The sequence below is a fragment of the Myotis yumanensis genome, unplaced genomic scaffold (genome assembly GCF_028538775.1).
Source record: "Myotis yumanensis isolate MYYU_CA2020_CCGP unplaced genomic scaffold, mMyoYum1.0.hap1 SCAF_2, whole genome shotgun sequence".
NCBI lineage: Eukaryota > Metazoa > Chordata > Mammalia > Chiroptera > Vespertilionidae > Myotis > Myotis yumanensis.
Window position 1 is genome coordinate 213429925 of NW_027223753.1, and position 11409 is coordinate 213441333.

The following is an 11409-nucleotide window of genomic DNA, read 5'->3' on the forward strand; positions in this document are numbered from 1 at the left end:
CCATACAGTGGGATATGATTCAGCCACAGAAAGGAAGGAAGTAGTGAGGGTTACATGACACAACATGGATGAGCCTTGGAGACATTATGCCATGTGAAGGAATTCGGACGCAAGAGGCTGCGTGTTGCCCTAACCCAGTGGTTCTCAACCTCCTGGCCCTTTGAATACAGTTCCTCATGTTGTGACCCAACCATAAAATTATTTTCGTTGCTACTTCATAACTGTAATGTTGCTACTGTTATGAATCATAATGTAAATATCTGATAGGCAGGATGGTCTTAGGCGACCCCTGTGAAAGGGTCATTCAACCGCCAAAGGGGTCTCGACCCACAGGTTGAGAACCGCTGTATAGAGGAAGACAACCACCTGTAACATAGTTCAGTAAAATACCTTGAGGAATGTATTCATTTGGTCATTCAACTATAAAAAAATGAAAATAATTTTACATTCAATACTTTGATTGATAGCTATGTCATTCTATTCAAGTAACAAGCCCAAAGCAGCCCCCAACTCAGGGCTAACGCTCTTCTCTATCTCTATTCATACCCATAGCCCTTAAAGACCAACCATGAAAACGTTTATCCACAACCGTCTCCTAAAAAGCCATCTTTTATTTCTGTTATTCTTACAGGAATTATTGTTTTCCATAAATAATTTTTTGAGAATGCCACAGAGCGACCACATGAACCTTTGGACAATATCTTTTGTACAAAAGCACAAACAGCTGCACGATGCATCTCCGGTGACGTGAGAGGCAGGGATGGGCTCCTGGCCTGCATGGGAGGGTCTCCTTGGACCAGCAGTGGCCGCTGGATGTGGTCGGAAGTCGGCCCTACCTGCTGAGAACCCTGTGGACACAAACCTCCCCTCGGTCCCAGAGGCCTTTCTCTGTGAATGTCCTGAACAAGAGCCGCCTCAAGGAGAAGGGGAAGCTGTGCTGCAGCCTTGGGTGGAGAGCTGGCCCCCTGGGCCATGCAGTGTCCAGGCACAGCTGTCCCCAAAAGGCATACGCGGCAAGTGTGGGGGGGAGGGAAACCCCCGTTATTTGGACGAGGAGCACTCGGCACCCCCCGGAGAGTCACCGTGTGGGAGCCCACCCTTCCCGCCGAGCCCCCCGTGCCCTCCAGATCGGGGTGCGGGGTGTGCCGGCCGGTCTCTGCCCCTTCCTCCTGGGCCACGCTCCGTGTCTCCCGGGCTCTCTGCCGCCGGCCCCTGGGCCTCCTCCTGCTCCCCGTCCTCGGAGTCGGACTGGTCGTTGTAGAAGTGGATGGTGGCCTGCACCGGGAAACTGGCCAGCACTTTCTCCCCGGAACTCTGCAGATACTCTTGGCGCTTTGAAATGGGCAAATAAAGTCTAATGTTTCAGAAACAAACACAGCGTTAGTCAACCTGAGCCCGTCTGCACCCCGCCTGGAGGACCTCTGTCCCTAGAAGGAGTTAGCTCCCCCTTCTCCCCCCCCCCCCCCCCCCACACACATACACACACTAGTGCATAAACGAGCTGGCAGCTGAGTGAGCACATCCATTAGGAAAGGGTGGCTTCCGCGGAGGGAAAAGGAAAGGAAAACACTGTTTTTGTTCGGGACTAAGAGGCTCCCTTTGACCGCGTGAGGGTTGACTCCTCCTGGGCCCTCCCATGGGGCGTGTTGTGGCCCGTGGGGCTCTTGAGGAAACTTGACTCTGAAACCCTGGCGTAGAGGAGAAGCAGCTAAGCTTCTGGATGTTGCCATAGAGAAGCTATAGGGGCGGGTCCCTCACTTTTCCAGAATAGACAATGGCAGCCTGGCTAGTTGCCCAGTAGGAAGAGAGAGGGAGAAAGGGGAAGGGAAAGGGAAGGGAAAGGAAAAGAGAAAGGGAAAGGGGACCGGAAGGGAAAAGGAGAAAGCAAGCAAGCAAGATCCCATTTTGGGGACCGTTTGGTATAAATATACCTGTGTATTTAAAAAGGAAAGGAGATGCCCTAACGGGTCTGGCTCAGTGGGTAGAGCTTCGGCCTCCAGGGACTGAAGGGTCCCTGGTTCGATTCCGATCAAAGGCACATGCCCAGGTTGCAGGCTTGATCCCCAGTAGGGGACATGCAGGAGGCAGCCAATCAATGATTCTCTTTCATCATTGACGTTTCTATCTCCCTCTCCTTTCCTCTCTGAAATCAATAAAAAAAATATATTTTTTTTAAAAAGAAGAGAAAATGGCTTATATATATATAATTGGAATCTCTAAACCAACCCAGGTTTTGTAAATTTAGGATTCCAGTTATACATAGAAAGTATTTGAAACACCCCCTACTCTGGCCTGGCCAGCATGCTCAGTGGTTGACCTATGAACCAGGAGATCACGGTTCTATTCCCGGTAAAGGCATATGCCCGGGTTTCGGGCTCGATCCCCAGTGTGGGGTGTGCAGGAGGCAGCTGATCAATGATTGTCTCTCTTTATTGATGTGTCTATCTCTCTCTCCCTCTCCCTTCCTCGCTGAAAAAAAAACACACACACAAAAAAAACCCCAAAACCTTCTACTCTTGCCCTGGCCGGGTAGCTCAGTTGGTTAGAGCAGTGGTCGGCAAACTGTGGCTCGGCAACTGTGGCTCACGAGCCACATGCGGCTCTGTGGCCCCTTGAGTGTGGCTCTTCCACAAAATACCGACTTCTGCACATGGGCCACGAAGTTTCAATCGCACTGTATGTGCGCGCCCGCATGTGGTATTTTGTGGAAGAGCCACAGTCAAGGGGCCAAAGAGCCGCATGTGGCTCACGAGCGGCGGTTTGCTGACCACTGGGTTAGAGTGTCATCCCTATACACCAAGGTTTCAGGTTTGATCCCCAATCAGGGCACAGACAATAAATAACCAAGTAATGCATACATAAGTAAAGCAACAACTCAACATCTCTCTCTCCCCCCGCTTCTTCTCTCTGTAAAATCAATTAAAAAAATAATAAAAAACCTCCTACTCGCTCCATAATCTCTATCCTCAAACCTTTCATGAATCTGTTTGCATTCCCCCTGTGGCTGAGGAGCTGAGAGGATTATCCATTGGTCACTGCTTATTTGCAAAGATGATTTCAAGTCTTTCAAGTTCCTGCCCCCGCTACAGTGCCCAGGACAGCCCCTAACCTCCACCAACAAACAATCCAGTCTACACAAAGTGTCAACAGTTGAGAAACTCCGCAACAGAAAACAGAATTCATACCTATAGCAGTGACACAAGCATAGTATAGTGTTTGGCCACATTAAAACTTAGGTGTTATGCTGGCGTCCACTAGTCTACCTTTATTCTTGATGGACACCTTCCAAGACCTTCAGTGGATGCCTGAAACCATGGATAGTACCAAACCCCGTACAAACTAGGCTTTTTCCTACATGTACATACATATGATAAAGTTTAACTTATAAATTAGGCACAGTAGCTGGTTTGGTTCAGTGGATAAAGCATCGGCCTGAGAACTGAGGGGTCACAGGTTCGATTCCAGTCAAGGGCACATGCCCGGGTTGCGGGCTTGGTCCCCTTCAGTGGGGGGGGGGGGGGGGGGGGGGTCGTGCGGGAGGCAGCTGATCAGTGATTCTCTCCCCTCATTGATGTTTCTATCACTAACTCTCCCTCTCCCTTACTCTTTGAAATCAATAAAAATGTATTTTAAAAAATTAGGCACAGTAAGAGGTTAACAATCACTAACAATGAAATAGAATAATTATACCAATACACTGTAATAAAAGTAAGCCAAATTGTGTGACTGGCTTTAGGCCACTATTAAGTAAAATAAGGGTTGCTTGAACCCAAGCACTGGGACACCCCGACAGTAGGTGGGATAACCGAGGGGCTACGAAGTGACGGGCGGGAGGTAAGTGTGTACAGCAGCGGTTCTCAACCTGTGGCTCGCGACCCCTTTGGCGGTCGAACGACCCTTTCACAGGGGTCGCCTAAGACAGGGGTGGGCAAACTTTTTGACTTGAGGGCCACAATGGGTTCTTAAACTGGACCGGAGGGCCGGAACAAAAGCATGGATGGAGTGTTTGTGTGAACTAATATAAATTCAAAGTAAACATCATTACATAAAAGGGTACGGTCTTTTTTTTTTTTAGTTTTATTCATTTCAAACGGGCCGGATCCGGCCCGCGGGCTGTAGTTTGCCCACGGCTGGCCTAAGACCATCCTGCATATCAGATATTTACATGACGATTCATAACAGTAGCAACATTACAGTTATGAAGTAGCAACAAAAATAATTTTATGGTTGGGTCACCACAACATGAGGAACTGTATTTAAAGGGCCAGAAGGTTGAGAACCACTGGTGTACAGTGTGGAGCCGCTGGACAAAGGGACGCTTCACGTCTGGGCGGGGCCGTGGGAAGGCTCGGACTCACGACACTCAGAAGGACAATTTAAAACGTGTAAGTTGCAGATAAGGGGAGGCTACTGCATTCACAGGGGAACTTGATTTTGTGGGACGTCTGGAATTTGCTTTCTTATTCTAACATCCACAATTAAAAAGAGTTGCGAGCCAGTGACAAACGTGACCAAATGCGAAGAATGTTAACGATGATTGAGGCCGGTGCGGGCACCGGGCACGCGCTGCACTGTTCTCTCCACTTTCCTGCCCGCCTGAAATTTCCTGTAATAAACGTTTATACAGTTTGCGATGCAGGCCTCCCCAGTCACCGCGCTTTCACCGAATCGAAAACTGGGGAGCAGTAGCAGAGCGTCTGTGGGGGGCAGGCCCAGGCAGGTGGTGCCGGGGAATGCACACAGGGCATGAGAGGGTGGTGGTCTCGCCCCAGTGCAGCCGGGATCGCCAGCAGAGCCTATGAGATACACCTAGGCCGGCCCCCAGAACAAGTGTGTCAGACCCGGGGAGCCACCCAGCGCCTGCGATCCCAGGAGGATGAAAGGTCACGGACAGAGGGGCCTGGGAAAGCTTCCCTTGTCCAGCGGCCGCTCCCTGGCCGTCTGAGGGGCTCTAAGGCCGCCTCCAGCAATTAGTATCCGGGGGTGCGACCCAAGCCTCCCGTCTCCCGGGCTCAGCAGGTAAAAATACTCCAATGAGAGGTCGGACTAGGCTTATTCCGATGAAGGAAATGGGAGACGGAGAGAGATGGAGACAGAGAAACAGGTAAAACCCTGGGCGTGAGCCGCCTGCTGAAGGCTGGAAGTAAGAGGGATACACAGGGAGGGTCTTGATCCTGCCAGGACCTCGAAAGCAGAGGCACAGCTGCGGGCGCATCCACCCGTCCCTCATTCAGTCTCCATGAACACTTTCCAGGCCTACTTTGCTCTAGACCAGTGGTTCTCAAGCTTCCTAATGCCGCGACCCTTTAATACAGTTCCTCATGTTGTGGTGACCTCCACCACAAAATTATTTTCGTTGCTACTTCATAACTATAATGTTGCTACTGTTATGAATTGTCATGTAAATATCTGATATGCAGGATGTATTTAGGCGACCCCTGTGAAAGGGTTGTTCGACCCCCAAAGGGGTCGCGACCCACAGGTTGAGAACTGCTGCTCTAGACAATACACTAACATATCCTGGGGGAGAAATAGAAATGTACCTAAAGAGCTAGGTCAGTGGTCGGCAAACCACGGCTCGTGAGCCACATGCGGCTCTTTGGCCCCTTGAGTGTGGCTCTTCCACAAAATACTGACTTCTGCGCATGGGCCACAAAGTTTCAATCGCACTGTATGTGCGCGCCCGCATGTGGTATTTTGTGGAAGAGCCACACTCAAGGGGCCAAAGAGCCGCATGTGGATTGCGAGCCGCGGTTTGCCAACCACGGAGCTAGGTAAACGAATAGATATGCTTATATAATTCACATTCAATTATATTTAACACAAGACGTTAGTACCTCACATGTCATAAGAGGTACTAAACGAAAGGTATGAAGGAAAGACAGGCCAATCCAACTTGCAGCGGGAACACTGACGGAATGAAGAAATGCATGGACTCCAGAAATCCCACAATATACCCTTGAAGTTCCCTGGAATGACAGTAACGCAATAATATTGGCGAGCACAGAATTATTGGCCACTTGGTTGAAAACGTTTGCAGTAGGAGGCACTACAGTGTGCCCATGCTGATATGACAAGGAAATCATGCATTTCTTACTGTGGAGTTGGTTACCTTACAGGATGCTGAAACCCAAAGGCCCCCTTTGATCCGGAAGTCTGCTGGCCACCCCCTGGCTCAAGCTGCAAAGACAGACACACACAAACACACAGTCAAGAAGCCTCTGAAGTCGCATCCTGAAATTACAAAAAAAAACAAAACAAAACACAGAACGAAATCTAAGCGGCCTGCACTTGTTAGCATCAGTAGCGATTTTAGAAACCATTTAAACACGGACGCCGTACTTGCTAAGCCCGTCTTCCTCGTGCTGTCGCCGGTGATGCCCAGGGCACTGCGAGGGATTCAGAGATGGACAGGTGCGTCCCACACAGTCCCCCTGTGCAGGCGTTTTAAACCTGCTGGAGAGAGACACACATGCCTCCCGCTCCAATAATGCCGCGGGGAGGGCGGCCTGGGAGACGGGGGGAGGATGGGACCAGGACAGCACAGGCCTGACACCTCCTTCCCGGACATCCCCTCCTTGGCAGGGCCGGCAGGTTGCCAGGAGGGAGATGGAACAGAGGTCAACAACAGTTTGGTCTGCTGTTTATCTTCCCGGAAATGGGTGAGGGTCACTCCACTCAGGGCAGGGCCCTCTTGAAGCCTTGCCTCCAATTTCTAGGCCAGTGGTTCTCAACCTTCCTAATGCCACGACCCTGTAATACAGTTCCTCATGTTGTGGTGGCCCCCAACCATAAAATTATTTTTCGTGGCTACTTCATAACTGTAATTTTGCTACTGTTATGAATCGTTATGTAAATATCTGATATGCAGGATGTATTTCCATTGTTACAAATTGAACATAATTAAAGCATAGTGATTAATCACAAAAGCGCGACCCACAGGTTGAGAACCGCTATTCTAGAGCAATGCAAGCAGGGCTCTGGAGCCGAGGAATTCTCCTGTTTGTCGGGAGAGGGCGCTGTTGAGCAATAAGTGCTTCCTTTCCCACCGGCTGCGCTCACCTGGCTGGGGCTCCCGGGAGCCGTGCGCCTTACACCTGCCGCTCCGCCCTGACAACTTAGTCCTGCAAACAGCTGGCCCCAGGAAAAGGGGGCTGCGAGCGCTACAGCCCACGGAACAGCCACCCTCCACTCCCCCAAAATCCATGGGCACACCTGCTTAATCCAGTGTGCCCAGCTAGAGAGTTGCTACAGCTTAACATTTTTTCTGCAATCTTCATTTTTCTCACCAATGGCCTTCTCATCACATAGGGATAAAAATCCATCTTACGTTAGGAAGTTTGCTGTAGTATTTTTATTCTTGCAACGGATAGGCTCCATATACATTTCATTTAAAAGAAAACTGCATCGTTGTAAACTTCTACATTATCTCTCTCTCAAGCACTTGAAGTCTTATGTCAGGTTTGAATGAAAAAGAAGGAATTAGTTTTCATTATTTAGACATTGCATGCAGTTAATAATAATTTGAGCAACGAAATCATATCTCTTGTTAATTTGATTTTTACTTGCTTCATTCTTTAAATAATAGTAACTGAGTTAAAATCCCATTATTAACACTAATTTAATAAAGTAGTCCACGCCTGCTTTCCCACACCCGAGTTTCTTATCATATCACCAATAACTGCACACTAAGCCATAGGCCACATATGTCTTTTCTAGCTTAATTAACTTCAGCATTTTTTTAAAAAAGCCATCCATTTCTATTTTAAACTATAACAAGGAAAGGTGAATTCCATGAAAGCAAGCCATTACTTCAATAAGCATAAAGCAACTTAGCTCCCACGGCAGGAAACAAAAGGAGAGTGGTGGCCATTCACCGTGGCGCACATAGCCCCCGCGGGAGTGTATTTGCTCAGACAACCTGGGTTCCCCCAGCAGCGCTCCCAGACAGGGTGGAAAGTGCTTCAGAAAGGGCCCGGCTTTTAACCACACCTGCTGAGCACCCCAGACGGATCCCTACCCTTGTTTGCACTGTGGCACCCGCCCAGCGCTAATGGCACACTCGGCTTTCCTCTAAGGCAGAGGGACGGAGGCAGCCTTTTCCTCCCGCTCTCTACCTATTATTCATTTGCAGGCGGAAAAGCAAACCAACATGAAAGAAGAGTCGTGGAATGCCCACGAAATAGCTACGAGGGAGAGGCTTTGCTTTTCAAGAAAGGAGAAGCAAGCAGGAGCCCAACCTCCTGTGACCCAGGTTTTATCAGCACCGCTCACCAGGCCCTGCCCCAGACCACACTGCGTGAGACGCCGAGGGAGGGACAGGTGGAGGGGCCTGTCATTACTTCCGATGGTGCCATTCCTGGCTGACCTGGTGGATGCCTACAACACCCACTTCACCTCACCTGGCTGGCAGCTCCGGTCCGCTCAGCATCCCGGGGTGTCAGGGTCCAAGGTCGCCACGGGGTGGGGCTGAAACGGAAGGGACCAGGGTGAACCCCAGCATCCTCTGCTGTCTTTTAAAGTCGTGTCCTAGGAGTCATCATTTCTGTTGCGTGCCTGGAAAAGGAGTCCCTGGACACCCCGGAACGTCCCCCCAAGTTCCTTGTGGATACCCCGTGCCGTGTGTGTGTGTGTGTGTGTGTGTGTGTGTTTTTCCTCCTGCACACTCCCCGTTTCTGCCATCACTGGGCTGTGAGAAGTCCCAAATCTGATACAATGATCAGGGGACACAGCAGTGGAAGATTTTCTCCCCCGGCCTGGCTGACCCTTCCATTCAGACTCCCGCCCACAGCTGGCGACTTGGTCGCTCTTTCTTCCAGCCGCACGGCCTCCATCACTGAACGGTCTCAATGCTCAGAGATGATTCTGCAGAGTTAGTTCTACGGGACACAAAGGGGCCATGGGGGTGCACAGAGAGGTCATAGGGGTGCACAAAGGGGCCATGGGTTTCTCCTCTCCCGCTGCCTGGCCACCCAGCCCCGCCACGCCCTCCCGCTAAGTTGATTTCCTTCGGCTTCACTCCCTTGAAAAGGGCTGAGGCACGGGGCCCCGAATACAGCGCAGAGACCGTCACCGAGATTATGACAGTGGATGCGCGGGGACCCCCTGCAAGGCTCGTCGAGGGACCCGGACACATCAGCGTTCCCAGCCGCGAGCATCTCAGACCTGGGAGCCGGAGTGCGGGCTCTTCCCTCGCGGGACCTCCCGGACCCCGCACTCTGCGCCCCGGCCTCCGGCCACGGGGCTCGCCGGGCGTCGCGGTGGAGCTCGGGGACCCGGCGCTCGGGCACCCCGCTCCCGGCACCGCGCGCCGCCCTCACCTCTCGGGCCCGCGTGGCGAAGGGGGCCTCCGGGGGCCGTCCGCGGGGCAGGGACAGACGCGCCCCCGCGCCTCCCGGGCGCCCGCCGCCGCCTCGGGTCTCATGGTGCCCGCGGAGCCCGCGCCCTCCAGTGGCGCCAGCGACTCGGCGGCGCCTGCCCCGCTCCAGCGAGGCGCCAGGTTTAAACCGGGGGCGGGGAGGGGACGGACACGGGAACCCGGAGGGCGGGGAGGGCGCGGGAGATGCTGGGGGGCTGGGGGGGGGGCGCAGGGGACACCGGAGGGGGGAGGGGACCCGAAGAGCGCCCGGGGGGAGCGCGCGGCGAGCTGGGGATGGGGGTGGGGTGAGAGTGGGGATGGGTGTCAGGGAGGGGGCTCGGGAAGCGGGGTGAGGGTGGGGAGCGGACAGAGGAAACCCCGGGAGGTCGCCAGGCGGGGACGAGGAAGCTGACGGAGGGGCCGCGGGAAGTGACCGGGCAGCCCGGGGAGGACGCGTGGGGGCGAGGCCCGGGGCGGCTCCGTCGGGGCCCTCCCGCCTCCCGGGGGTTGGGGACGGCGGGTGCGCCCCGAGGGTCCTCCCCCGCCAGGTGTGGGAGGGGAGGGTCCCTCGCTTCTTCCCGCCCCTTTGGGGTTCTCTCTCCGCGGTCCTCCGGGTTCTGATTCCTGCGCGAGCATCTTGGTCCCCAGGGTTAGGGGAACCTCACGTCCAACACTTTAAAGTAGCCTCGGGGTTTTATCATGTGCCTTAAAAATGGTCACTTCTTCTATTTTTATTGATTTCAGAGAGGAAGGGAGAGGGAGCTAGAAACATCAGAACCTGTAACCCGGCATGTGCCCTTGGTGGGAATTGAACCGGGGACCCTCCAGTCCGCAGGAGGACACTCTATCCACTGAGCCGAACCAGCTAGGGCCAAAGTGGCCACTTCTTGGCCCAGTAACTCTACTTCCCTGAATATCTACTCGAAAGATTGTAACCCGAAAGGTGTCTTTTGAAATGGGAACAAGATGTGTTTAATCACAGAGAGGTTTCACTGTGGTGTTATCTATAATGCTGAAAAATTCATCTAAAGATATGGCAATGATTAAGTAAATAGTGATGGAATACCACGCAGCTAATAAAAACGTTTACTGGGTTTTGAATAACACGGGGAAATATACACGATGTAATGTTAAAAGGACAAAATTGTATGAGTAGGATCCAAAATGTATATAGAGTGTACACAGATCAAAATGAATGGCCACCTGGTGCTGGGATTACGAAGGATTTAAAGACAAAAGTTTCCTAAATGTTCAACAATAAGAATATATTTATTTTTATTGTGGTAAGCTATACATAACAGAAAAGTGACCATTTTCAAATACAACCCACTGGCATTAAGTATACCTGCATTGCCACCATCCATTTCCAGAACTTTTGAAAGTCCACACCCATTAAGCACTAAGTCCCCATCCCCCTTCCTTCTGCCCAGGCAGGTGCTGTCTCTGTGAAAGTGTCTGACCAGAAGGTATTGGCGCGAGCCTCAAGCGGATGGTCCAGACCTCCTGTGCATGTCGCACTTAGGAGCAGCACCTATATGGGAACCCCCCGCACCTCGACATAGGTGACGGGCCTTAAATATATAAAAATAGAAGCTTATTTGGGACAGCCCTGTAGCAGGCATGATCTTCATTTTACAGATGAAGAAACTGGGGTCCGGAAACGGCACCTGGTCAGACAGCCAGCACTGATATCCCTGGGGGTTTTGGAAACTGGACGCCCCTCAAAATAAATGTAAAGGGGGAAAGAACCCACACAGTACCTGCCGCTCAGTTTTGTGTTTTTGTACATGGAAGGCCACACGGGCCCAAACTGGGGTCATTTGAGCAACGAAATAAACCAGCGCGGGGTTATAACCCAGAGTGTAAACATCAGCGAGCTCACACGGATATCAATACATATGGAAGAAGTGAATAAAGCGGGGGGGGGGGGGGGGGGGTGAGGCGAGGCTCCTCACAGAAGAGTTCCAGATCATTTATGTCGCTGCTCTATGCGCAGGGACGTGTAGTCTAGCTCCCTGAGCCATCACTAAAATCATCTGCTATGCATGTTT

The 11409-nt window shown here is 51.9% G+C and overlaps 1 protein-coding gene across 1 annotated transcript; it reads right to left on the reverse strand.

The window, feature by feature from the left end:
• Window positions 1-615: 615 nt before the first annotated feature.
• Window positions 616-9424, reverse strand: RIPPLY3 (ripply transcriptional repressor 3). Its single transcript, XM_070403678.1, has 4 exons — window positions 9321-9424; window positions 8403-8469; window positions 6113-6180; window positions 616-1354 (listed from the first exon to the last, which is right to left on the reverse strand). Exons 1-4 carry the CDS (start codon window positions 9422-9424, stop codon window positions 1042-1044), a joined length of 552 nt encoding a protein of 183 aa, XP_070259779.1. The 3' UTR covers window positions 616-1041.
• Between the last annotated feature and the right edge of the window lie 1985 nt (window positions 9425-11409).

Excerpts from the sequence above, each read along its gene's own strand:
- RIPPLY3 (XM_070403678.1), bottom strand. The coding sequence starts at position 9,424 with ATGAGACCCGAGGCGGCGGCGGGCGCCCGGGAGGCGCGGGGGCGCGTC. Across the intron at positions 8,470-9,320 it reads TCGCCACGCGGGCCCGAGAG|CCCCACCCCGTGGCGACCTT; the intron begins GTGAGGGCGGCG and ends CTTCCGTTTCAG. Across the intron at positions 6,181-8,402 it reads GGACCGGAGCTGCCAGCCAG|CTTGAGCCAGGGGGTGGCCA; the intron begins GTGAGGTGAAGT and ends CTGTCTTTGCAG.